The 27,299-nt window shown below is 40.0% G+C and overlaps 1 protein-coding gene across 1 annotated transcript; it reads left to right on the top strand.

The window, feature by feature from the left end:
- On the top strand, positions 1–27,011 carry LOC137198282 (uncharacterized). The gene is made up of 7 exons (XM_067611991.1): positions 1–458; positions 2,809–3,022; positions 3,221–4,214; positions 5,460–5,600; positions 6,847–6,992; positions 16,100–16,171; positions 26,852–27,011. The coding sequence occupies exons 1-7, from the start codon at positions 199–201 to the stop codon at positions 26,900–26,902; spliced, it is 1,878 nt and encodes a 625-aa protein (XP_067468092.1). The 5' UTR covers positions 1–198; the 3' UTR covers positions 26,903–27,011.
- Positions 27,012–27,299: the final 288 nt, after the last annotated feature.

Genomic DNA, 27,299 nt, shown 5'->3' on the forward strand with positions numbered 1-27,299 from the left:
GGAAATACACGGAGAGATAAACTCACATTTGTAGCGTCTGAAACTGTGAAATTGTCTAATCTACCGTTGAATTAACATCTCCGAATTTCAAGTGGTTGCTATGGCAGCCTGTGAAGTTCATTGTTTCCTTTCAAAAAAAAAAGCCTGTTCAAAAGAAACGATTGAATGTTGTAACAAGACATTGACAAGCCAATCAGTATGAACAAGAGAGGGAAAACGATGCTGCAGCAGGATCATTGGATGCCACCGACTCCAAAACCGTTCGTGAGCGCTCTGGCGCCGTTTCCGCGCTCCACCTGGATTCATCCACATGTGCCCAACGACCAGTTTGACCGCGTTTGCAAAGAAATCTGGAGAAGAACAATGAAGGTCAAAGAGAAGCTTGACATATGTCAAAGATCGCCTGAGAGACAGCAGAACAAAGACTGCAAAACTCCACATGACAAAATAAGTCATCGGTAAGGCCGAGTTTACTAGAATGACACATAAACTGTCCATAACTAGTGTTATCTATATGCACAATAAAACACAAAATACACATAACGTTAGCTTAAGATATTTGATTACGTTGTCCAGCTACTGTAATACATCATGATATGCTTATGAATGTGTTTGAAAATGTGTGAAAGTGATGGTTTCTTACCTTTTATTACTTAGCTATGATATTATATGCAGTGGTGGATAGTAACAAAATACATTTACTCAAGTACTGTTCTTAAGTACTTTATTTGAGTATTTCCATTTGATGCTACTCTAAACTTCCACTCCACTACATTTCAGAGGGAAATATTGTACTTTCTTCTCCACAACATTTATTTAACAGCTTCAGTTACTTTTCAGATGAAGATTTGACACAATGGATAATATAACAAGCTTTTAAAATACAGCACATTGTTAAAGATCAGACCAGAGGTTTCCAACCTTTTTGGCTTTTGATGTCTTACAAAAAGCAGTGTGTAGTTGGGATCACATTTCAGATGTCTATGAGTTGTTAACAGCTCCACCAAATAGTGATTTTTTCCATCTAAACTTCTCACATGGTTTCATTTTAATAAATGTTCAAATGATCAAATATTTCACCAAAAATCAAAGATTAGAGAAGAAGTCCAAAATCTGAAAACAGATTTGTGTATCAGAACTTTGTTTTTTCTTCTTTCCTCTCTAATTAATCATCTCACGACCCCTCACATTTATCTGGTGACCCTTTAGAGGGGCCCGACCCCTAGGTTAGGAACCACTAGACTAAACTATCTAACTGTAGGCTATATAAAGTGGTTCAAACTAGCTCCACCTCCAGCAGCTACAACAGTAACATGCTGCTTTCACACTTATGCTTCAGTATTAATAATCTAATGATGTCATATATAATAATATATCAGTTAGAGGGACCAAACCACTACTTTTACTACAATGTTGATAATACTTATGTACTTTTACTGTAGTAGGATTTTTCATGCAGGACTTTTACTTGTAATGGAGTATTTTTACGTTGCTGTATTGGTACTTTTACTTAAGTAAAGGATCTGAATACTTCTTTGACCACTGATTATATGATATATCAGCTTTGATGAGCTATCCCTGAGATGCAGCTTTATCATTTTGTTCTCAAGCGTGGTATCATCTCATATGACTCTCCAGGAATAGGCTGCTCAATAGCTCTAACTAAGCATGGAAGTTAATACTGTAATATCATAAAGCAGAATACACTGACACTTTCTAACGAGGCACTCTTTATAAAGGGTTCATCACCTTTATTGGAGCTTAATAATTATCCACTAATGCTTGATAGATCAGTTATAAGCCCCTGATAAAAACACATTTTGGATTATCAAGTCTCTTTGGCTGGTGTTTTTCTTTTTTATTAGGTAATAATGAAGTCGTAAATGTTAGTAATCCATTATTAAATACTCATGGGCTTTACTTTCCAATAAGCCATCCTCTCTGCAGTTATAAATGGTAAAGTCATGAATCAAGGGTTTTTACAATACATACATTGTGTTCCATACACTCTGCAGCCCTTTTTCAGAAGGGAAGAGGTCTAACAGTCTATTAGTTGGGTCTTCCTGAAGTGCTATACAAGCTGTTTTGTTATCAGCTACAGTGACATTTTAAAATTCATTACATTTGCCCAAAGCAGGTAGGCCTATAGAAAATTGATAGTTTGGGCCTATTTCTAATCTAGATTTCAACATTACAGTGCAGATCAGGTGAGCTGCCATGAAGTCATAGACTCACTGGATAATGTTAATGTACGGCATCTGCTCACCGGCTGCCAGGAGCTTCCATGACGTCTCCGTTATCATAAGCATCCCTGGTCTCACTGGACTGTCTGTTCCGCATCGTGGCTCGACAGTCGACAGGCTGGTGACTAAAGAGTAACCTCATTAAAAAGTCATGGTTTGAAGCGGGTGCTGCACCTCACTTGCAGGATGGAGCCATGGACTCAGTGATTCATGCTCTCAGGCCAAATGTGAGGTTCAACTAAAAGTACAGTCAAATATGGCAATGTTAAAGTAAAATCATGGTGGTGCACAGACAGCACTTAACACGCCTCCAGGTCAACCATGTTGGGTCCTACCAAAAAAAATCTTAAAATATGATTTAAAAAACAGAAAACTCTGCCAGTGACTCCAATTAAACCTGTTTCCAGCATCACTTCACTTTCTTCATTGAAAAAGGCTGAATACAAGACTGCATGAGCAAGTTAACCTTATAGTGGTAGCGATCACGGCGTGATGGCCTTTTACATATAAAAGATGTTAACCCCACCGCACTCCCACACATGTTTGTGTTTCTCTCCCTGTTTAGGGCTGAGGAGCAGCAGAAAGAGACAGATGCTTTGAGTCTGAGCACACAGTGTGAGGAGAACAAGCAGAAATACCACACTGACTTCACCCTTCCTTGCCCTTATCTCTCGGGCCGCAGACATCCCCATGTTGCAGAGCCTGTGCGGGTACTGAGCCCTGTGATGGAAGAAAAGATTAAACCAAATAAGGAAGCGACAGAGGGGAAAAGAAATTTGGTGAGCTTGATGACTTTGGAGGCTTTAGTTGTTTTCAGGGTTTTTTTTCTTTTTGGTCTTGGTAATCCTATGCTTTTCAATCCAAAAAATATCCAAACCTTACAATTATCTTAATTCTATTCTATTCAAAACTTTTTAATTAAAAGATTAAGGTAATTTATGTTTATGTTAACAATTCACTGTCATATGTCATGTTAGGAGAAAGATGCGGAGGAGGTCCCACAGTCAGGCAGCAGAAGTGACAAACAAAGTGCTTCACCAGTGCTTCCCTTTACTGCAGGGACAAAACTTGAACCTCAACCTCCAGCATCGATTTCTCCCTGCCCTGCCACTGAGGACCCTACCTCACACCTGCCAAATGAGGAAGATCCTCCTGCACTTCCTTCTGAACAACGTACGGATACATGCGCAAGTGAGGATGAACAGGATACTAGAAGCAGCTCAGACAGCAGTTCCAGTGATGATGAAGATTTTGTCACTCTACCTGGTTTGCGTAGTTGTGCCACTAATAGCAGTGGTGATGATCCAGTGAGTGACGTCAGTGACTCCGACATGGAGGAAAATGAAATTCTGCACTCACCCGATGAATCAAGCTCTGACAGCAGGCAGGATTCCCCATCTTCTAGCAGTGAGGAGGACTTTCCTGCACTATCTTCCGTCAAGGTTGGCACTCTACCACAACCCACAGCGGCTCCAGCCTCAGGGAAGGTGCAAGGCCAATGGGAGATTTCCTTTTCATTCAACCCTCGTGTCATCCCCACTGACACTTTGGCAAGTGGCATGACTGTGCCAGGGCAAGCTCCTGTCCAAGGCAAAGCAGAAGCACATCAGGCAAAGCTGAAAACCAATGCAACACCAGCAGCCCCAACGCAGCAGGAAGCTTATGACCTACTGGCTGACTTCCCAGCTCTCCAGCCCCCGAAGAAACCTTTAGCATTGTGTGTCTTGCGCAATGGGAATCCAAATACCAAAGAGGGGAAAAGAGGGCTTACTCACTCACAAAACCACCGCCAGGATACTGGAGCTTCCCATCAGAGGAAGATGGAAAATGTGCCCCATGAGGTGTCCTCCATCTGCGCAGGAGACCAGAAATCTGTGCTGGACCTTCAAACATTTGGCTCGGCCAGCCAACACAACTCTCCAACCATCAGCTGTGAGGTACTGAAGGCCAACAACCTGCCGCCTCCTAGAGGTAATAAATCTGCCATGTGTCTCTGTCTAGCTGTGTCTAGCTCTGTCTCTTTATGCCTCTCCCTCTATCAGTTTGTATAAATATTCCGGTTATCATTCTTAATAATCTCTGGAGGAACAAATGCTCAAACTCACACAAACATCCCTGTCCTACAATGTATTATTGATATTAATGACACCGTCATACTCAGCTAATTAAAGGCAGGAGAGAGGCAGCAGCACCTGTCCCAGGCAGAAACGCTGGCTTTCAGAACTTGCTGAGTGCAAATTTTGCAACAATCCAGCTCACTGAGTTTTGCCCTTTTCCCTCAGCCATTTTAAAAACTCATTTAATGAAGCTCATTTGTTTCTGCAATAAAGCAGGCGGCCTATAAGCTTCGCTATTTTGTTTACTTTCCCAAACTTGGGACCTGCTTCTTGATCCTTGGTTGTGTCGATAGCAAAACAGCCTAATCAAAACAACCTTATCGATGGGTATCATAATCCCCTACAAGTCCACCACCCACCCGCCTACATGCGCACCCACAAACATACATGCAAACACTGTGTCTCTCTGTGTAGGTGTTAACACACTGTGAAGTACTTCCTCAGTTGGATGACTCAGTGGGAAAATGTTTTCATAATGAGGGGATTATTGTGCAGTGGCAAAGTGAATTACACGGTGAGCCTTCCATACTGGCTGTTAGTGTAGAACAGAACAGTGGACAGAGATATGAATTAAGTCAACAACAACTCAAGTACACTGTTAATTTTTGTGGGGAGAATGGCCTGTACAGTACATACATTGCCTTCTACAGTGGGATCATGGCAGCACTATAGGTGTATTCTGCTTAGCAATGTTTTATTTTTATGTGGGATAATAAAATAGATACAAAAATGATATAATTCAGTTATTTTCAGGTCTGCTTGAATTCCCCTCTACTTCTTAGCAGATGCACAACTAGCTAAAGGCAGCTCTGCCCTGCTCAATAAATGTGCATATGTGATACATAGTGCTGGCACTCCTCCAGCAGTTTACAGCCAGTGCTGATATGATAGAATTCACTCTGATAGCATACCCCTGTTGATTCAATAGCACTTTGTTGATCCCCTGAGGGGAGGGGGACTGCTGAAAATGTCTTTGCAGTGTAAAAGAACACACTTCTGTTAAGCTTACCCTCTGCATTACACTTTACATGACACAGGCCAGACAATACAGTGCGCATGTGAAATGCTAATCCTTGCCTCCTTGCTGTGCATATTGCAGTTGCAGGTACAGATGGCGTGGGTGTAAATGCCAGGTCCTGGGCTAGTGCTGCCAAGGCAGGCATGAAGCAAGCAGCTGCCCCTCAGGAGAAAGCCAGACCTTGCACCTTTCAGCAGATAGTTACCATTAACAGAGCCAAAGGTAAGCTTATACCTTGGCATCTTTGTCAAATGTGTGTGCGTGTTGGGAGATATGTGTGCAGAGGCATGGGTATTATGTTTCACGGTGGGTCACATGAAGAATTTATCATGATCATCGCTGGTTGAGCGCATTTATTTTGCGAGGATAACTTAGCTGAATGCTACAGCAACCTTCATGCCTTGTGCTTCAAAGGCTCTGTTTGTAGCATTTTTAAAACATCAATATATCATTTGCAAATTATTTCGGTATGTTTAGCAGATGCAAATGAGGCCGTGGAAGAGACAATTGGTGGTCTCTATCTCACACCAGTGGTATTGTTACTGTTTGTGACATCAATTAATTTGTGCCTTTTATCGAGCTCAACACGGAACACGGACAGATCTCTGGCACAGTTTGAGGTGGTCTAATATTAACATAAATAATAAAGTGACATTTTAACAACATGGACAAGTAATCAAACCAGTTTTAAAGCCTAGATCCAACAGAAATGTGTAGGAATGGGCTATACTCTATAATATACTGCAAAAAAGCTATGACTTTTACATCATATTTTCAATGAATCCTCCTGTTTTCTGTTTCAAATAAGATGTTGCAAGTCAAAGTCAAATTTGGCTTGACATCATAGATGTCAGTCTGTTAAGTTTGCTAAATCCAATTTGCAATTTTTTCGAGTATACAATCACCTAAATTTAATGATACAGTCAGTTGCCTCTCTGAAGATGTTGCTTCTTTGATACTGATACTGTTTGTAGTAATAGTTTAAATTGGGAAGGCGATCATGTAGACATTTTGTTTTCTGTGTTAATTCTGATTCACAGCATGTGTGTTTGAGTGTGTTGAAGTAGAAGACAAGATAACAAGGTGTTTAGAAGCTGCAGTGACTCAACCACTGTGGAAACTTTACAAGTTAGTGCATTTGACAAATAAACACTTATTTACTCTCTGGTTGAATTTTATTAAATCCTTAGGAGTGCAGAAGTGAAAATGTGAATTAGCTACTTAAGATCCTTCATCACAAACCATAAGACTTTATATCTCATTGTGAATTATCAAAATATTAGCCGCATGTGTATCATATACGTTTTTAAAATGACTGTTTATATTTAAAAATCATCTGGGACTGCAATGGGACTCAGCAGGTCTGATCAACCAACTACTGTAAAAGACCGAAGAAGATAAATGCGTCCAACATTCTTTCACATAACTTTTTCCGTCTTTAATTCCTAACTCTTTTGTTCTTTCACAGCTGTGCATTCAGTCGCTCAGAACATTCCCTACAGGGCGACTCCTTCCCATCAGGCAGCCCCTCCGTTGGTGAATGCTTGGTGTCGAGGTCCTCGACCCCACAACCCAAATCGGTTTGTTAGACCTGGTTATCCTCCCACCCATCAGGTGAATATATTGTTGAGATTCAAATTTTAGCATTAACAAATATACACTGTAGGTGGTAAGCCAGTATTTTCAATATGACATTGCCATCATCCACAATTTTCCATGTCACAAAATTTTGTATTAGCCTTATACAGTTATACTAGTTTGATTCATATATTATTAAACATGACGCAGTGATATACTGTGTGATGTGTCATAGATGTGTAGTTTTATTTGATACAGCCTACAGCTGAACAGCTATATTAGCTACATCTCTCTGATTATATTTCCTTGATATAATGGTTTACTGATTATATGAATTTTAACAGCACCCAGAGTTCAGATCTTAAAACCTGAATCAAGGGGGAGATTTGCTATGAAGTGAATATAACTTTGCAGTGACCCACAGCATCACAGCACTAATTATCTTATATTATTGCTTAGTTAAACACCATTCACAGCTGATCAGAGGCTCACTCAAATATCTGTTAATTCCTGCTCTCACAAATATATACAGTATATTATGCTGTTGCTGTAATACCAGCTAGCACATAGAGTATGTTCACTGTCAATGACCTTTGCCTAACTACAGTATATTACTTCTATTATATTACCTTCATAACCCCATCATTACCTCCTTGAACATCTCTTGGCCAGCTGTGTAAAACTATTCAGTCATCTACTCAGTGCAATATTGAATGAGAAAGTAACAACAAACTCTAATATATTCTGTTGTCGTGTGAAGTAAAGTGAAGTGAAGTAAACCTTTCATTTGGAACATTATCATCAAATAACAAAAGGTTTGACAAAATTGATTCCACTCACTTGTGCTCAGTAGTAAACTGCTAATTTTGGTTACTGTGTTACAGATAGCTGGCAGCTCTAGTGGTTGCTAAGATACAAGGGGCGAAAAGTTACACAAAGAAAAGTGGTACTTACAGTGATGCATTCAGGGTGCATGGATCAAGGAGATACTGACATAACTGTCAGCCAATCACAATGAGCAGTCAGAACAGTGATATAATTGTTTTTCTCTAACATGTACTGTAATTTAATTTTCAGATTTGCTGGGGAAACATCTTAAGTTAGTAGCTCAACCCATGTAGAAATGGGGCTCAGTTACCTCATTAAAAATGGAGCACATATCCAAGTTGCGTATTTACCATACAGAAACCATTTACATGAGAACTTTTGCAAGAGAACAGACAGCTGTTTGGTAAATGCAACAAAGTTTGCAGTGGAAGTTTGGAAAAGAAAGTTCAGTTTTTGAAACTTTATTCACCACTTTTCTTCTCTCTCTGGTTTTCTACCATTACATCTGTGAACACACAGTGAATATGCTTAATGAATATGTTTACTCACATGACAAATACACAAAAGGATTAAAAACTGCTTCTTCAGTGCATTTTCCTGCTTTATTTTGGCTTTTGTCTTGATTCTGTGGGGAGTTTACAGTGTCAGGTAAGCAGAAAGAAAAGAAAAACCCCAGAACATCTCTATTTTCTCTATTTTTCTATCTCTGCTCACTCTGCCCTTTCTGTTGATGACCTATTTAAATTTGGGTTGCACTTTCTTTTACCATGTGTGGTGGTGACACTGACAGCAAGGTTTACTGCACTCTGAGGTTTCCCCTTTTGGCCTCAGCACTTCCAATCCAGCAGGATAATTACTGAAGCTGCAACACACATTCCCCCTGGGTGGAAGTGGCAATATGGGGGTTTCTTGGTGTCAGCAGAGAAATGAGATGCACGGAGCAAAGCCTGAGTAAGAGAAAGAGAGATAGATAGAGAGAGATTGTAAAATGTGTGAGATGGTGATGGAGGGAGACATTATAAAAGTTTTATTTTTGGCAGCAAAACAGCTGATGCAGAGATGCGAGTAAATGTTTATAGAGAGTGTGAAAAAGTTATGAGAACTATTTCAGACACTGACATATTTTAAAATCTTTCCCTCTTTGTTTCTCTCTCTCTCTCTCTCTCTCTCTGTCCCTCACACACACACACACACACACACACACACACACACACACACGCCTCATATGCCTACCTGTTCTTGTTCTGGTGCTGACCATAACCTAAATATTCTGCTATTAAAGTTTTATAGGAAAGAGAGAAAGGATAGAGTCTGCAGGAAAAATCTGATAAGGAGAAGCTAAAGAGCTTTTTTATCAACCACAGGAGTATAGATGAGAATGTGCTGTGAATGGGTGATAGTTACTATTTGGATTTCTCTTTGAAAACACCAAGGCCACTCAGTTAAAACCAAGGTCCTATATATATGCTTACGTTCTGAATTCGGAGTGTTTTACTCTCCCAGCTTTTCACTCAGCCACCCTAACCATATTTTTTTTAGCATTGATTTAAACCTCTTCTGTCTCAGTAATCAAATCTGAGATATTAGATACTGCCACTAAGAGAGAGCAATTAAGTGAAGCTCCTTTTATTGTGTCGTGGAGTTGGCATACCTAGGCTGGCAGTTGGGTGCCACAGCATTCAAACTAAAAAAAAAAAAAGACACAACAGAACAACAAATTGACAATTAAAAATGTTCCACTCTTGGCAAACAGAGAAAAAGAAGTGAGTGGCCAAATAGTTTGTTTTAGCAGCCTGATCGATGGGCTGTTGCAAATGTTGGATTGTCAGAAACAAGACACGTTTGTGGGTATGTGAGAGGAGGAGGTTGGCAGGTATAAAGCTTGTGCATTTGAACCTGTTGTGCCCTTCAACTTGGGTAAGTGTGTGAGCGGCAGAGACACAAGTCAAAGTTTTCCCTCTTGCATTCGTCTCTCTTCTTCCAGCTAATAAAACCACTGACAGGTAAAGTGAATAATATTGATTATCTTGTTACAATGGCACCTGTCAAGGGGTGGGATATATTAGGCAGCAAGTGAACAGTCAGTTCTTGAAGTTGATGTGTTGGAAGCAGGAAAAATGGGCAAGTGGATGGATCTGAGTCACTTAGACAAGGGCCAAATTGTGATTGCTAGAGGACTGGGTCAGAGCATCTCTAAAAAGGCAGGATTGTGTCGTGTTCCTGGTATGCAGTGGTCAGTACCTACCAATAGTGGTCCAAAGAGGGACAACCGGTGAACCAGCGACAGGGTCATGAGCACCCAAGGCTCATTGATGCATGTGGGGAACGAAGGCTAGCCCGTCTGGTCTGATCCTACAGAAGAGCTACTGTAAAACAAAATGCTGAAAAAGTTAATGCTGGCTATGATAGACAGGTGTACTACTTACCTAAACATTGTTGCAGACCAAGCAGAGAACAACGGTATTCGGTACGGTATGGCAACGGTATTTCATGATGGCAGTGGCATCTTTCAGCAGGATGATACACCCTGCCACACTGAACAAATTGTTCAGGAATGGTTTGAGGAACATGACAAAGAGTTCAAGATGTTGCCTTGACCTCCAAATTCCCTAGATCTCAATCCGATCTAGCATCTGTGGGATGTGCGGGAAAAACAAGGCTGATCCACGGAAGCCCCACCTTGCATCCTTACAGGATTTAAATGATCTGCTGCTAACGTCTTGGTGCCAGATACCACAGGAGACCTTCAGAGGTCTTGTGGAGTCCATGCCTTGACAGGTTAGAGCTGTTTTGGCAGCACGAACACAATATTAGGCAGGTGGTTTTAATGTTGTTGCTGATTAGTGTAGGTCTGTTGTTATTCTCTGGCAGGTGGCCTTTTCCGTCTTCAAGTCTGCGTGTGTGCATGAACTCGTGTGCATGTGTGTATATTTTATATCAGTGTATGATTGAGCAAATCAGAGAAAAGTAGAAAGCGCCAGAATGGCAATGTGTGAAACAGAGATAAAAAAAAATATAATCAGAGCTTGACCCTGAAGATCTATAAACTGCATCAGTGCTACTTTCATTGTTTAGCACCTCTTCACCATGTTGTCTTGCATTTTTTGCTTATGACCACTTTACAGATCCTTGTTCTTTTTTATGTGTGTTAGCATATCTAACCTGTTCATGTAGGAGATGCACTCGTTAGCTCCAGTGCTCAGCAGCATGTTCATTTGATTTGTGGATTCTGCTTATGAGAATTCAGTCGGCTGAGGCAATCTTTTAAGTAAGGAGGCTGAGAAATCTTGTAACTAGGCAACAAAAAAAGAGGTTCTATGTGTCATGATATACGCTCTTAAGGAAAATACTTCAAAGTCCCTAGAGAAGGCAGTTGCACCTCCCGTGACAGTTTGCCTGGGGGTGGAAAGGGAGCTACCACAAAATGAGTCTAATAGTCTATGAGAGAGATCCATAGATTGGTTTTGAGGTGGGCATGCGAGACACAGACTTGGTTATAGGTCCAATCAATGTGTTTGTTCACAATCAGGAAATCTGCTCTCTCATTCTCTCTCTTCTCCAGCCCCCATGTTAACCCTTCAGTCCCTGGGAGAAGACGCCCGAGACCTCTTTCAGCTCCTCATAAAATATTTAGAGGGAAAAAAAAAACAAAAAAGAACTTAGAAAGCAAAGTAGAAACCGTCACAACAGTTAAGGATACAATAAGTGAGATTTTCACCGCATCAGAACACAAAATGACCATGATATGCTTGTGGGAATGTGATAGAGTTGTTGAGCATTACTTATGACTCAAAGATAACTTGCCAAGCGTTGAGGTTTTTGGCTTTCAGAACTCACTCCTCAGTCCGTGCTCTGCTTTTGGATCAAACCCACCGCCCACATTCTGGCATTTTCAAATGCTCAAAGACGGAGGATGGTGCTATGAGTGAGCGCATTGTATCACAAGATATTTTACTCTCCAGCCGAAATGCAAATGACAAAGCATTATTACTATTATTATAACTGCAGTGCTTTGCATCATGATAAATAACCTCCTCTTTGCAACTGTCAATTCTCTCTCTCTCTCTCGCTCTCTCCTCTATCTCTCTAATAAGATAATTTGCTCATCTTTGCTGTGGTAACGTGACTTTATCGTTAATTGTTTGTTGTAAATATTTAATAAAACTTGATTAATGACAATTATTTTTTAATAAGATTCATTTAACTGTGCACCCCTTTTCTTATTACAGTGTTTTATTATTATTATTATATCTGTAAAAGTACCACTGATTTACCATTACATTTCTATAACATTATTGGACTTGCAATAGACAGTTCAAAACGGATGCAACAGAACCAGCGATAGCATCTGTTTTTACTCCACACATTCTTCTTTCTTGTCAAAACCCAGTGCCTACGTTACCCACAATGCAACTTAAACGCCAACAGTTTGGTCAGAGATTCAGGTCTTTTATGGTAGTGGCAGCCAATGTAGCCTAGAGCAATTAGAGATGAGGAGTTGGCTACAGATATAGACCACTCTAACTCCACATTCCCAGATTATTTTCATTTTCAAACTTGGAGTTTGAAAGTTGGAGACCCAACCAACATTTCCTAGAGTCTCGTCACTTGAGGCAATTTATAAGACTTCATGCAGCTCTGTCTTTAAACAGACTTTAATGTGTCAATTTGGCACACGTTCCCTTTTAGGTTTATAAAATTGTTGTCAACACAGCATAAAACAATGTTGTTTTGGCAGACACAAAAGCAAACTTTGCATGAAGCAGTGTAATGAGTCTGAGGGAAATGATGTTTCCAGCTACTCAAACCACTGGTTCATTCTTAATCTTTTGAATAAACATAAGAATTTCCACTTATTACCAGAAGTTCTGGCACACAGGTATGAATGAGACTCATACCAGTTTCTTATGGTTCTAGTAATGAACCAAATCATCCCTGTAGAGACATAAAACCTGCTCTTTGCTACGATTGGTATAGAAGTGGTAATGGATCCTCTTGGTTTTCATTATGGTTCTTCAAGTAAAGGTCATGACACACAGATTATATTTAATAATTCCATGGAGAACAACACTGAAAAAAGCAGCTCCCTTGATCATTTGAATGGGACCACTGCATTGACACAAGGTTGTTTGGCAAAAAAGAAAAAAAAAAAAGAAAAAGAAAAATGGCTCAACTTTTGCATCATTGCAAAGCAACATTAATGTACAAGTCTCTGCATTGCCCAATCAAATTTATTTGCTGGTGAATATTCATTGTAGATTGCTTTTTAACTTGAATGCTACATTTTTACTGTTTCCCTTTACTGTTTCGTGTTGTGACGAAAGATTAAATGTTCGCTGCCATAATAACTTTACATATTATGAACTACTGTGCAGTGTTGTGGCATCTAATTAGCTTTTAAACTCGTATATATTACTCCATCTAGACATCTTGGATGGTATTTGATCATCTCACTGGTGCCTGAAGCAACACAGCCCACCAAAGCAGCCCTTTGCATTTTTTTAACATAGGAATTGCTTGACCATTTCACACTCCAAACTGTCACTGTACCCAAAAGACAAGTCGAATATTCAGAGTTGCTATGTGGTGAACTTTTATATGATTCAAGCATTGTTAAAATCACAGTATTTTGCTGGTGTGAAACGTTTGTCAGTAGAAGAATGGAAATTGGTGCACTCTACATGTTGCTTTGGCCCCTTCATTCTCAAGGTAGAGATTTGGATCTGAGGGACTTTGCAACACATTCTGATCAAAAAACTCCCTCAAAACAACGGTATACAGTAGGTCTAAAATTCAGGCAGGCAAAAACAACCCATCGTTGACGCCATTTAGTGGCTGTAGTAATGCACTCCAGAGTTCCAAAACTGTTACAAATCACTGTTAAAAAATAATTATGTTTTATTGTGTGACAACGCTGTGATTAAGGCAGGGGCGGACTGGCAACAAAAAGCAGCCCAGGAATTTGCTGTCAAGCAGCCCCGATTTGATACAACAAATCTGACACAACATGTTTGTATCAAACCTCTCCCTTTCTGACTCTGCCACTGAATTTTCCAGATAACCTGTAATTAGTTGTATTCAATCAGTAAGAGCACAAAACATATCTGTGCTTCAATTACTTACTAAACTCCATTGCTCAGTGGCATTGGCTGGTTGTCACACATACCTGTCTCCATAGAGGTGCCTGAAAAGACTTCCTCAAAACATTCTCTCTCAGGTTCATCTGTTTGTTAAAAATGCATAAAACAGACATCATTTAGACTGTCTGACATGAGCATCAAATATTGTTGTACTCATTAAATTCATGATAAATAGTCCAACCTTGACATAGGTAAATACATATGTGGTGTATTATGCAGCAAAATTACCATTAATCTTGTAATTTAATAAAGAAGTAGTCCACCCTGATCATATGAATGATATATTGTGCTCTAATTTACTTCATAGTCACATAGTCACATAATAACATTCAATAGTGCACACACCTCTAATTGGATCTGTGCTGGTTCCTGCTCCCTCCACCTCCATCCTTTCCCTTTCTTGTTTGGAGCCATGTTCACCTGTTTGTTTAGACTGTAGAGTAAGTGTTTCACAAATAATTTTTATTGCTGGGCTGGCTATCAAATATTATATGTCTTATAGGCTATAATGAAGAAGAATTGATGAATAGTCCAGAAGAAAATTATCAAATTTACATGTTGATATTACCCATTTACAGTTGAAGTTGATGACCTTGTTTTGAACACTTCAGTGACATTCAGCATAATCCTCTCTGAGTCTGACTAGTTAAACCTTGGAAATGGTCAAACCTGCAGAGGGACTCTAGCATTGAAAGCCCAAGGTTAACAAAAACATTTCGTTCTTTAGTTAGTTCATTTAGTTATTTCACAGCACATAGCATGTAAGCATGACAAAGCACCTGCTCCTTGCTCACTCCCCTTTGATGTTTCTGCCTCTTCGCCAATGTCCTCATCATCACCTGCAGACTGCTTGAATAAATCTGTTATCTTGGCACACTTTTCAGCGTCAGCCAGCAAAGTGCACCATCTCTGCACCACCAGCTGTGGGTTTTCTCTTTTTATCCGTTGCTGCAGCTAAGATGACCTATTGGATATCTGTATACAGGCTATATAATGCCGGGGCTGGGAAAAAAAGTTTCTCAAACATCAATTTCTCTAACATCTCAATGGCCGGTCCACGCCTGGGTTAAGGTTTGGTTAGGTTTAGGCTCAAAAACCGCTTGGTCAGAGTTAGGGAATGATCATGGTTGGGGTTAAACTGTTCTCTTGAAACATGGGTATACTTCATTAAACTTACGTAACCTTCATTGTCATGGCAACAGTAAACATCACAATGTTATAGTTTTCAAAATAATGTCCCGACTCACGGTTGGAAACATGATACTCACAGTTGCAAACCGGAAGTGAACAGTGGTCTCCTGCAGCAAAGTGTCCACTATTTATCTAGCCATCCACCCAACCTGCCTCCACCTAACAAGGCAAAAATCACCTTATCAAGTCACCTTATATTGACGCCATCTGAACTGTGCCACTTCCCTTGGTCAAAATTACTATGGCTGCTAGATGGCATAAAATGTAACTATATGACGTTTTTGCTGGCCTGAATTTTAGACCTATACTGTTTTTTTGTGAGGACGGGTTGGGGGTTTGGTGGTAGGTTGCTACTAGGACTCTCCAAACAACGAAATGTCCAAATCCTGCACATAGTGGCTTCAGTGAGAGATATTTGTTTGATGTTAATATGGCTCCATATTAGAAATGGCACCTTTTAATAGCAGCAAGAGATTCTATGCAGGAACAAAGCAGTTCCTCAAACTGTCATGACATGATCAAGATCAGTTGGAAATCAAAAATACATTTCAACACCATTATCATTTCTGTGATATTGCAGTGTAGGTGTTTTGTTACCTTTTCTTTATAGAAAGTCTCCAAAGCAATTTGACCAAATTGTTCTCCTGAAAATATTGTGGCATTTTTACCCCGGTTCCATTGTATTTCTGAAATATTACACACAGACAGTTCACTGAACTCATCTCTTTACTTATTCATTGGGTTTGCCAAGGCAAAGCTGCCCAACATGGTGAGACTGTTTATCTGCAAAGGAATACCTCAAGACCTGCTCCTCATTGACACTTTCTTGGCTTTCAAACTAGTTAAACATTGATTACCTCCTTCTCATCCCCAAGCATATTCTTTATCTGTCTTTTTCTCCACCTTTCTCTCTCTCTCTTACTATCCTTCAATCACTAGTTTATATTCTTCTAATCACTTGTTTTATCTTCTCTCTTCCACCAGCATTTTGGAGCCCAGGTACATCGCGCCAACTGTCCGCCAGGACTCAGATGTCCCCGTTTTCCTTTCCAACAGGTGAGGCTGCTAAAATCTCATTTTCTCCTGTCTCTGATATTTTTGAGCCAGTTCTAATGTGTGTTGCTGAATTTACGTCCAACTGTAATTTACGTGGGAGTCTGTACATGCACGGTGTAGCTGCGACTCAACTCTCCATTCATTCTTATTTTATCTCATGAAACTGTCAACTTGTATTACATATAAAAGTGCTGCCTTTGTGCAATACATCTTGCTCAGTAGAGATTAAACAATCTTCTGCAAGAATTATGCTAAATATAAGTGCAATATGCTGCACACATGTTAATCAGACGTGACTATTGTGCAAGTGTCTGTATGAATGTGCGGGTTTTTTGCATGTGCGCTTCAGTTTGCGTTTACATATGGGCGTGTGCATGTGTATGCATCTGTGTGTAAAAACTTGCATGACGCTATATAATTGAATATGGGTTAAAAAAAAAAAGGGGGGGGGGGGGGGGGGTTATTTGTCGGGGTGTCACTCCTGATGGATGCCCCTCATAAGACAAGCACAATCAGGGATCATTCCTCATCTTTCCTCCCACTCCTCACCCTTCCTCTCCATCATATTTTATTCCCTTAGCCCCACACTTACTGTTTTTTTCCCCTTTCTCTTTGTTGGCACTGCTCGCTAGTGGTGTCACAGTGAATTTCATGCTGCCACATGTTGTGTCTGTTCTGTCCTAATTGAGAAGGAGGCAGGCTGTCTTTAATAATAAGTCCTATGACCATCACAAGGCGATGCAAAAATGGCAGAGCTTTAGAACAGATGGGTTTTCATTTTCCTTCACTATCATATATACACCATTTTCCACTTTTGAGACTATACATTCTGCATGGGAGGATGAGTGAAGAGGTTCTTTAAGGCTGCATTACTGTTTTATCATTTTTTTCAGTGGTTTGGTTATAGTTGGTACACATTTCTTCCATCCCATGAGTGTCACATTTTGGATGCAAACAGGCTTTTGATGATGCCGCGAGCTCTCCAAGTAGAACATGTCTCAGCCGTAGCTTTACGTTCTGAATGAAAGATATTTAGAGGCAATATTTCTCTGTGAGTAAGATTTATTTAGAGCAAGAGGTGTGCTGGCTCAGTTTTCAGTGTTATCCACATTTGACTGACATCAGGTCAGCTGCCTTAGGCTGGAATTATAGTTCTACAAAGACACATGTAAATGTTTTTGGGGGTCTATGCAGAAAGGGGTGTTTTGGACCACCAAAGGTCACAGAGGCTTGCAGAGGAGCTGATTTTTACACCTCCTAAATCTAAACAATGCATGGAGTAGTTCTGCATGCTAAACAAGCTGATTGGTAGATCCAACTTCCTGCCAGAAGGTAAGTTTTGATATGGAAAAGAAAAAATAAGTCATATGGCACCTTGTTTACACTGGCCATGGATTGTGAGAGCAGCACTACAGCAGGCCAGTAGTGGCGTTCAACTACAGTACACAAAATCCATGTAATTATGGGATGTCCCCGTGGCTTTGGGGTTAAGACACTGCCCATGACCCGCAACGTGCCTGGTTTGAGTCAGGCTGGTGATTCTTAACTGAAATAAAGGTACACAAATACACCAAAATACTTACAAAATTAGAGTCCAAAGAAAATAGATGTAAGAATATGCTTTGGTGCAGTTACACACATAAAGTGTGAAGTACGAGCCTGTTACATGTCAACAGCTGTATTGCAGACAGCTGTATTGATGAAAAGCGTGTAGCGTATGTGCTCCGTCTGGCATGTGTGAGACTCATTATTGAGAAAACGTCTGGTATAGACAGCCTGTTAAAAAAAAGAGCCATGCAGACCTTTCACAGCGTGTTTGCTTATGTGCAACCCATGTTCCGTGTTCAAGCCTTAACACCAATTAAATAGTTGCATCGCAGCAAAAATGGCTCATCAACATGTAAGAGGAAGCAATCTCACCGTAAAGATGTCTGCGAAGCAAAAAAGTAGAATCTACGTCTAAATATCAGTGGATCTCCCAGTGGGTGCAGTACAGCATGGACCTCATGGTGAGCTGCTGAATTTACAAAGCTTTGAATTTGGATATTGAATGGGATTTTATGTGGTGCTCATGGCCTGTTGAATTTTTGTAAATGGAATTTTTCAATGCTGCAAGGCCGACAAACTAAATTCCATTCACTTCCATTGTATTGGGTTGGCGACAGAAGTTTCAGAAAGGTAGTAGCAACAGTAGTATAGATCAATTTCTGAGCAAAGAAAACCAGCAGTACAGCAATAAGGATAAGTGATAAGTGAGAATGCTTTGAAAGAAAAAAATAAGACACACCAAGGAGAAACACAGTAGTGTTGAATTGGGTGCTTACCACCCATCTATAGCATGCTATATCTATAGATGTAACATTTTACACTTTCTTGTTAGTTGTGACAGTCACAGAGGAGGTGAAAAATGCATCCTGTGTGAACGCAGCCATCACTGAATTTGCCACTACTTGCACTGTGCAACTGTCAGCTTATCGTCTAGCAACAGGACAAAGATGACACTCATTTTGTGACTTTATTGATTCATCTCTGTCACGTAAAATAAAGCCATTTATTCACAGCAGTAAAAACTTCACAGTTTTCATTGTTATTAATGTGTCTGAGTACAAATATTGAGTGCATATCTTTGAATCTGCTTATTTTCCACTGAGCACAGCGTGTCTGTGAGTATATCTGCGTGTAACTCCAACCTTCAAAGCTGCTGCATGCTGATTGTTCTCAAAATGATGACTCTATCCAAAAATGTGCCCAGGCTGGGGTCATTTATATTCATAATTTGTAATTACTGGAAGTTAAAAGCTGATTCGCAGTGGGTTGTGTCTTTATTCGCACTGAGTGTTGTTTGTGCTTGTAAGTGTGTCTGGATGCGCCTGCTTGTGACACATCATACATCTGAAAGGTGGGTATAAAACTTAGGAAGAACTCTTAATGCTGGCCTCATTCACCTTTTGCAGTGAACAGCAGTCGCTGTAGGGGCCCATTTCTCAGTTAGTTTCAAACAGATAGTCTAATAGCTGCTCAAAGGACACGCACGCTTTCACACGCTGTTTGCTTTTTTCCTCTCTGCTATTTTTAGTGCAGGAGAAATACGCCAAGTTGTGGTGAAATGAGTAAAGATGTGACTGAGTCAATGAAACCCATTATCAATATTTAACAAAGCTCTTTAAACTTACATGGCACTGTTGCCAAGTTGAACCAGGGGAGAGGGAGCGGAACAACAGAGAAGTAAATGAGTGGTTGGAGTCCTAAAACTCAACAGTTGAATTTTGGGCTTCTAAAAGACTCGTCTACACCTGGAATAATGATGCTATAAATAAAGCCTATGTAGGCAGCACACAGGTCCTCCTCAGATTATATGTCATTACTTAGCTGGAGAGAAGGTGACAATTTCCCTCCTCATGTCTTGACATGCTAAATGAGTCAACATGCACCCCGTAGTGCATGGAGGTGCGCAGAGCACAGCTAAACTCTGCATATAGCTCGCAGTAATGTGGAACACCTCCACCCATCTCTTCACACAAAAGACAGAGGGGGAGGAGATGAAGGAACAGAAGAGAGAGTGATGAGGTGAATGAGAAAAAAAAGTGTGGGAGAAGAGGAAGAGAAGGGGGTGCACTACTTAATAGATTATACCAAAACATTCTCTGTCTTTTATCTGATGCTCTGATTTGGTTTATCTTAAACAGAGTGTTGCTGCAGTCGGCATTTTAAAAAGTTGGGTTCAAGCACTAAGGCGTTGCTTGTTTAGATCATATTATCAACCGTCTGATTTGCTTCATTCTTTTTTTCTCTCATGTCTGTTCCCCTTGATGATCAGATGGGACCTCACGGCCCCAGCAGAGGCCTTTCACTATAACAGCTTGAATGCCAATGACTCCTATTAGCCTTACCTCACTGTGTCTGCCTATTTAGGCCAGTTCTAGCAACTTAAAGGCCCAGAACTTTATACCCACTGCATATCATGACCAAAAATATATGTGAAGCCCTTGATTTTATTGATGTGGCTCTAGGTATGGCAGTGGGGGTCAGTTGGTTCATCACTTTGGCCCATACTAAAGTATCTTCAACTACCGGAGAGCTGCTAGCTGAAAGGGAAACTTTGCCGATTTTCAACCAGCATTGTATCAATACAGTGTAGGTAGTATATGCAAATGACCAATATTTAACTTCCCTCCATATTGCCTTCACCCAGAGCTCCCCGCTCATTTGCCAGCAAAAGTCTGCCAGGTGACACAAAATGCGTCATCCGGCATAACGTAACTGACTCCAGCACGCTGGTTTGTTTTATGATCCTTTGAAAACGGCTGCAATGTATCCAGAGTCGGTGAGGAAAAACGATTTGTAAATGAAAATAAGCCTCAGTGAAGAGATATTATGCCGCTGCTCACTAACTTTGTCTCTGCTAACTTTGTCTTTGGTGCTCTGTTGGATGTGAACACACTGTTAGTAGAGTGAGTCGGTCTAATTGGATGGGATGTGTTCAGTGCATTCTGGTTGTTGTAGGATTCCCCCTTAAGAGCGGTATGGGGAATCTACAAACCTTTTCTTTGTTTTCTATAGTCATAGGTCACAAAATTAAAAAATAACTGCACATTTCTACTACATAGGTGACCCAGTTTAAAGAAATCACCATATTCACAACAGTGAATTTTTCCTTGAAGTTGGTGGCATTATGTAAACTGAGTAGTGATTTTTTTCTTACCTCTCAGAGTTCACCTGTGTGCCAAATTAAAATGTCCCTCACATGAAAATCATGCCTACACTAATCTCTCTTTTTCTATTTTTAGTCAAAACTGTGCAGCACAGCCTCCATATGATAAGAAGAGTGACTGCCATAGACACATACTTCCTCTGTATTATCACTTAAATTGTTTTTCAGCATAGCTGAACACACAATTGAGTTGTTTTTATTGACATTTTTCTGTCTCTGTTGTCAGACAATTGAAAGAGTATAAAGTAGTGATTAGATGGCTCTTAGAGGCAGGCAGTAATTCCTTCACTAATCCCTTCAAATCGTGAAGTCTTCTAAAAACTTAAACATGTAGTGGGTGAATGACAACACATGTAGCGTGTGATTGACACTGTTGGCATCCATGTGTTATTACAGAGAGAGTAGAAGGCGACAGAACCATGTGTGTAGAAGCATGTATAATTGTTCTGTTTTATTTCCGTTCCGTTTGCAGAGTTATCCATGCATCTTTGTAAAACCCTTTCATTTGGGTGTAAAAAGCATCAGCTTGGCTTGGATGGAAGACTGAAATATAGAGGAAAAGTCCAGATTTGACCTGTGACATAAACAAACTGGAAATGCAAAGTGCATCACTTCCTTTGTGCCAGAGGAATTGTCTTGACTTCTATAAACTGGGTCTATAGGTATTTGCTTCAAGTACACAGATCAATCGGCTAAAAAGAATAGCTAAAGTACTTTTTTTTTATATGAAATAGATTGCCACTTAAAGATGAATGAGAAAGAAGGAAGCCACAAGGCAAATTTCTGATTGATTGTGTTTTTATAGAAGGTTAATTTTGTAGCAGTATTATTTGCAGCAGTAGGATGTTCCATGAAAAAGGAGCCCGATGAATCTATTCTGTTTTCCATCATCAAGTGAAGCTCTTTTCAGTTGCATCAAAGGCAGAGAACAAAAACCCTCTTTGAAATGAAATAGTGCAACCTTTTTCAATCCCTCTTAAATTCCGCAATGCTTTTCATCAACGTTCTCTTTGTGCCACTCTATTTTCACTGAATTTCAAATGCCATTTTCTCTCTGCCTCCTTTTGTGTGCCTCTGGTGAGCACGTGGGAACGAGGATGACGGCGGCAGGCGGTGATAACCGGAACTCTACAACAAACGGTGAGGGCGGCTATCGGTGTCAAACTGTTGCGACCCGATCTGTGTCAGACACAAGGCAGGGTGAGAGGTGAGCACTGCAGCATTTTATGGTTCAGCAGTGCCATTTTGGGAACACAGAGGAAGAAAGAAAATGAAAAAAGGGACATGGTTTTGTACAGCCATTAGACCCTCCTCCTCTTTTCATTCTCACCCTCTTCTCTCTTTTCCGCCACCTTTTCTTTGGGCTTGTCACCTCGTCTAACCCTCTTTTTTTTTAATCTCCGTCACACCTTTCTCACATCACCTTCCTCCTGTCCTGTATTTCGGCAGCATGTACACTTTTGTGTCTCTGCATCTGTGCTTTTGTGCATTGTGTAGTTATTAGCCTCAGATATCCTAGTCATTTTGGATGTTATCACTCTATTGAATGGGCATTATCAATGGTTGTCAGCCTCATAGATATGTGTTAGAAGGGGCCTGCTACACCTGCTAGTAGGTGCATATCAACCCATTGGTATAGGACAGTGGCACCTACCAGTAGGCGATATGCTACTATGTTACATTATGCTACATGTTTTATGATGTGACAATGCTGTGGTTAAGGTCTGGTTAGGTTTAGACACAAAAACCACATGGTTAGGGCTAGGAAAATGGTTTGGGTTAAAATGATCACTTGAAATGTAGTTAAATGTGGCAACCATCGGTTATGAATGCAGTAGTTGTCAGGTTAAACGGCAGTAAAATACAGTGAAAATGTCCCTACGGAGGTGAACAGTGGTCTTGAACTGTCATCTCTTGCTTGCAACTTGCAGGTTGCTAGCTAACAATGTAGCCATGCACCCAACCCACCTCCTCATAACAAGTGAAAAACCATCTTATAAAGTCATCTTATATTGACGTCATCTGAACTATTCCTCAGGTCACAATTACTACGGCCGCTAGATAGTGTCTGTAACTCAAAGGTGACCTCCATCTTACCAATGGATAATAACACCCTTCTGAACCTACTAGCAGGCATAGCAGGCTCCTCCTAACTCATATCCATGAGGCTGATAACCACTGATGACGCCCATTTAGTCGAGTGATAACATTCGAAGCGAGTGGATAACCTTGAAAGAGAGCATGTGTGTTGAATATTATTCTAACATATTTAATTTTCCTTTTGAAAAAATCTACATACAGGAAGATAGCTTTAGTCTGACAGAGGATTCCATAATAGAAAGCGTCTGAATTTGTTAGAAAAAGTTGGGTTTTGGCAAGACAGCTTGTGAAAAATAGTGTGGGACTTTTGTCTGTGAGGAAGTGGGAACAAGAAAGAGAGGGATTTTTTTTTTTTTTATTGACCATCAAAGTGACGACATGAAAGGCATATCACTGCCAGGCCAGTATTTTCCTGTCATCCAAACAGCATCCAAATGTTATCCTTGCCTTGATATTTTTTATTTGAATTTCATCGTTTGGACGTGAGCGAAGACACAAAGACGCACACAGCAGCGCACAGCGATGTGGGTACGCAGAGTGAAGTGAGCGCACACACACACACACGCCACACACACACATACAGATGTAGATATTTATGAACTCTCTCTCTCACTCCATGTCACATGCACATACTAGTCATCCACTAATAACCATGTACATGACGCTAATCACTCCTACAGACATGTATGCATAAGTGCATACACCGCAGTACATACTGACATCAATGAGGACAATCAATCAGTAATCCTGCATCTTCTCACTGCTCCCAGATTTCTTCCCTTTGCCCTCTAGTGTCTTAAATATTTAGACTGTTTGACATCAAATGCATATATGAATGTCAATGAGGCAGATCTCAGTCCCCCTAATCGCACACACATATGCACAAAAAAGACCAGACATGAAAAGCCAGCAGGATGCAGTCAGAGGCAACTCATCTCAGAAACCAAAGACAGGAACAGAGCCCTTTGTAGTTTATGGCTCGGTTATTGTACAGTCAAGCTCCATTTTTGGACAGTTTGATTTGAGATAGGTAGAAGATTGCTTGTGGACACTGTGCAGGCTGAGAGTGATCTCCTGATTGTTACTTCAGGAAAATTGTCTCTTTAGTCTTTGACACACAGAGGAGAAAAAGACAGTTTGAAGCATCCTTTTTATGGTGGTGCCTTATTCTCCTTGAAAGTGAAACCAGTAATAAGGCAGACCTCTAAAGCGCCTGTCTATCAAGGATCTCATCTGAGACGAAGCTACACAGTCAATTCTTTTACACTCCGGAATGTAAAATCTCCATTTATTGTGTAGCAGCCATGTCTGAAAGCCCTAAATCAAATACTGCCCTTCATCAGAAGATTTTCCTCTTTATCAGCATGTGCCTCTTAAGTTCATTCCTTGTAGCATCTTGATTATGCCAAAACTCACAATTGGATAATTTCGAAACGGCAGAATGGCCACATATTCTGACCCCATCCTTCCAAAGACCAGACTTCCAGACCTAGGAGGCACCAAAATATTTCCAACAAAACAGTCATGATAAATGAGCAAATACAAATGAGCCTAAACTGGGAAATAACAAATGTAAATGCTGGCACTCTGGAGGGCTGGGATCAGGCTTGGAAGAAGCTGCCTCTGAATGATATTTAGGGAGGTGGCTGAAAGCCAGACATTTTTGTGTTGTGTTTAAGTTTCTGGTGGAAAATCAATTTGCTATTTGCAAAAAGCATTTATGAACTCAGTAACCATAAGAGCTCATTAAATGTGTCTGTTATTTGCAGTGAAATATTTTTTAATTTCTCAAATCATTCAGGTCGAATACACATTCTACGAATCATGAAGTCACTGATGCCTTTCAAGAGGCAATGTGAATGGTTCTGGGATGTGCTGCCTTTTTACCCTCTATTTTTATGCAACTACTGGGTTTGAGAGTGGCTTTTGTATCTCAAATCACTTATTTTCTCTCAAGTGTGTTTGTAAACTGTGTGCATTCAGCGCGTGACACACCGTGTATTGAAACCTGTAGAAAATAGCACTTTGATAAGTAAAGATTTAATTAAAACACACAGAAAATATCACCTTACCAGCCGTCTTGAAAGTTGGCTTGGAGGCTCCAGACATCTCCAGGAACCCCAGACAGTGAGTTCTTTTATCTTGGTCTGTGGGAGATGCAGAGTTTAAATCAGGCAGCGAGGAGTCACCCTTGTAAAACATTGAATAGTGCACTTTAAGAAGCGGGTCCCTTTAATGAGACTTGCCCAGGATAGACATGCTACATCAAATTATACTCCTCCCTGCACACTGCCTTGATAAAAGTGTTTGTTTGAGCCTAGAGCTTTTCATTGTTTGTTCTACTCTGAGTTAAGCACTGAGCTGAGTATACAAGTCCATAGCAAACAGTGGAGCCTGTGCCTATCAAAGCTTGCCTCCTGGTTTTGATGTACTTTTCTAAATTCCTGTCCAAAAGATTTGCATGCAAATATCAACACGTTGGAAGTGACATAGAGCACCATGTAAGTTGTCAACACCTATTTGCTATAATGTCATTGCGTCTATTTATGTAGTTGGTGATTTAAAAGCCTAATGAAATGGAGAATGAAAAAAAAATACAATCTGTTTTACTTCCTGACAAACATATTATCTGTAATAATTATATTATGCTGCACTAGTAGGTGTAAATAAAATGTCCAACCTCTGAGCTCTGATATTTAGCACTCTGTGGGTTGAGGTATACCAAACCAATTATTACGTATTAATCAACCATTACTCAGTGCAGGTCAGAGGAAATAATCAGAGTGTCTAAGTTGTTCAAAACAAGACTCTGAAACAAGCCCATTCTATGACTGAATTTAGTCCTGATAAATTAACTGACCTTTTTAAATGTTTGATGCTCATCTTTTTTATTTCTAGAAAATCAAAACATAACTGTTAACTGTGTTGTTTCTGTGACTTGTGATACAGTCTGTAAAGCTTTTATGTTCCCAGTTTGTCTTCTGGCTTTTATTGTGTTGTGGCTGTTTGCCACTGATGTCTCAGGGTTGTCAACTCGGGAGCCTGCTGGTGATGAAGCCAGCTCTGTACTGAGTATAAAATCTGCTCAGTTACTAGAACAACAGGGACCCCATAAACAAGGGCACCCCGCCTTTCGGATTTCTCTAAATGATTTCTCTTTGATTGACAATTTTAAGCAATTATTCAGTGAGTTGTGTCAATATCATTTCATATTCAGTTGCTTGGTTTCAACTGGTATAAATAAAATCTAATGGTCTTTAAGGAATAGTTTGACTATTTTGATATTGATTAATTAATTCATTTATGTTTATTATAAATATTATTAGAAAAACATTAATGTGATAATGGTTTATGTCAGTACTTTCATGTTTGTACAGTACATATGAAGCTGGAGCAAGGGAAGGTTTAGCTTAGCTTAGCATAAAGACTGGTAGTACAGGGAAAGAGCTAGCCACCTAGCAGAAGCTCTAAAGCTTATGAGTAAAAAATAGTCGGGCACAAAACCACAACTCGTCATTTTAACACTTCTTTTTTTTGCACAGATTAAACAAACGAGATACATTGCATTAATTAGTGAGCTTTAGAGGTGGCAGTGTATTTTATTACCTTTGCCTAGAGCCAGACTTGCTGTTCCCCCCTGTTTTCAGTCTTTATTCTAAGCTAAGCTAATTATCTCCCAGCTAGGTACATATTTAGCATACAGACACTACATCGATATCAAACTTCAAGTCAAAGCAAATATTTATAAAGACAAAAGTAGAGGAGCTATTTACTTATAAAGATCACACTCAACATTTGTGTGTAAAACTCTTGTCAGTTCAAAGTGAATTTCGTGTGTACTTAAATCTCTTTCTGTCTCTGTTTTTCAGGCCAGAGGGAACCATTCTAAATGTGGCTACATGCGACATCAGCCATTGTGACGTAAAGTGATTGTGCTTCCACTGAAGACATTGCTGGATGTTATAACAACCCTTTAGCCTCTGTTTCTTTTTCCTTGGTAGTAGCCCAATAAATATTTGCTTCACACAACTATAGTTAATTTTTATGGGTAACTCACTGTTCTTTTGGGACTGAACCAGAGTGAGATTCATCAAGTTAAGCAGAGGCAAGGGACACATCCCAGTCAGTGCAAACTGTATGCACTTTCCAAATGAAATGAGTGATTCGTAGTAATAACAAAATCTTATTGTGCTGTGTTGATAGTGAAATGGCGATTATTCAACAGTGCAGTGTCATTTTCGCCAGTGGACTTTCTCATACATAATGCATCCAAATCATTGCATTTTTCCTCCATTCTGGGCTACAATGCATATTTCA

The sequence above is a fragment of the Thunnus thynnus genome, chromosome 15, assembly GCF_963924715.1.
Source record: "Thunnus thynnus chromosome 15, fThuThy2.1, whole genome shotgun sequence".
Classification (NCBI taxonomy): domain Eukaryota; kingdom Metazoa; phylum Chordata; class Actinopteri; order Scombriformes; family Scombridae; genus Thunnus; species Thunnus thynnus.

Coding starts and splice junctions, on each gene's coding strand:
- LOC137198282 (XM_067611991.1), top strand. CDS start 199: ATGAACAAGAGAGGGAAAACGATGCTGCAGCAGGATCATTGGATGCCA. Junction 3,023..3,220: donor CAGAGGGGAAAAGAAATTTG/GTGAGCTTGATG, acceptor ATGTCATGTTAG/GAGAAAGATGCGGAGGAGGT. Junction 5,601..6,846: donor TACCATTAACAGAGCCAAAG/GTAAGCTTATAC, acceptor GTTCTTTCACAG/CTGTGCATTCAGTCGCTCAG.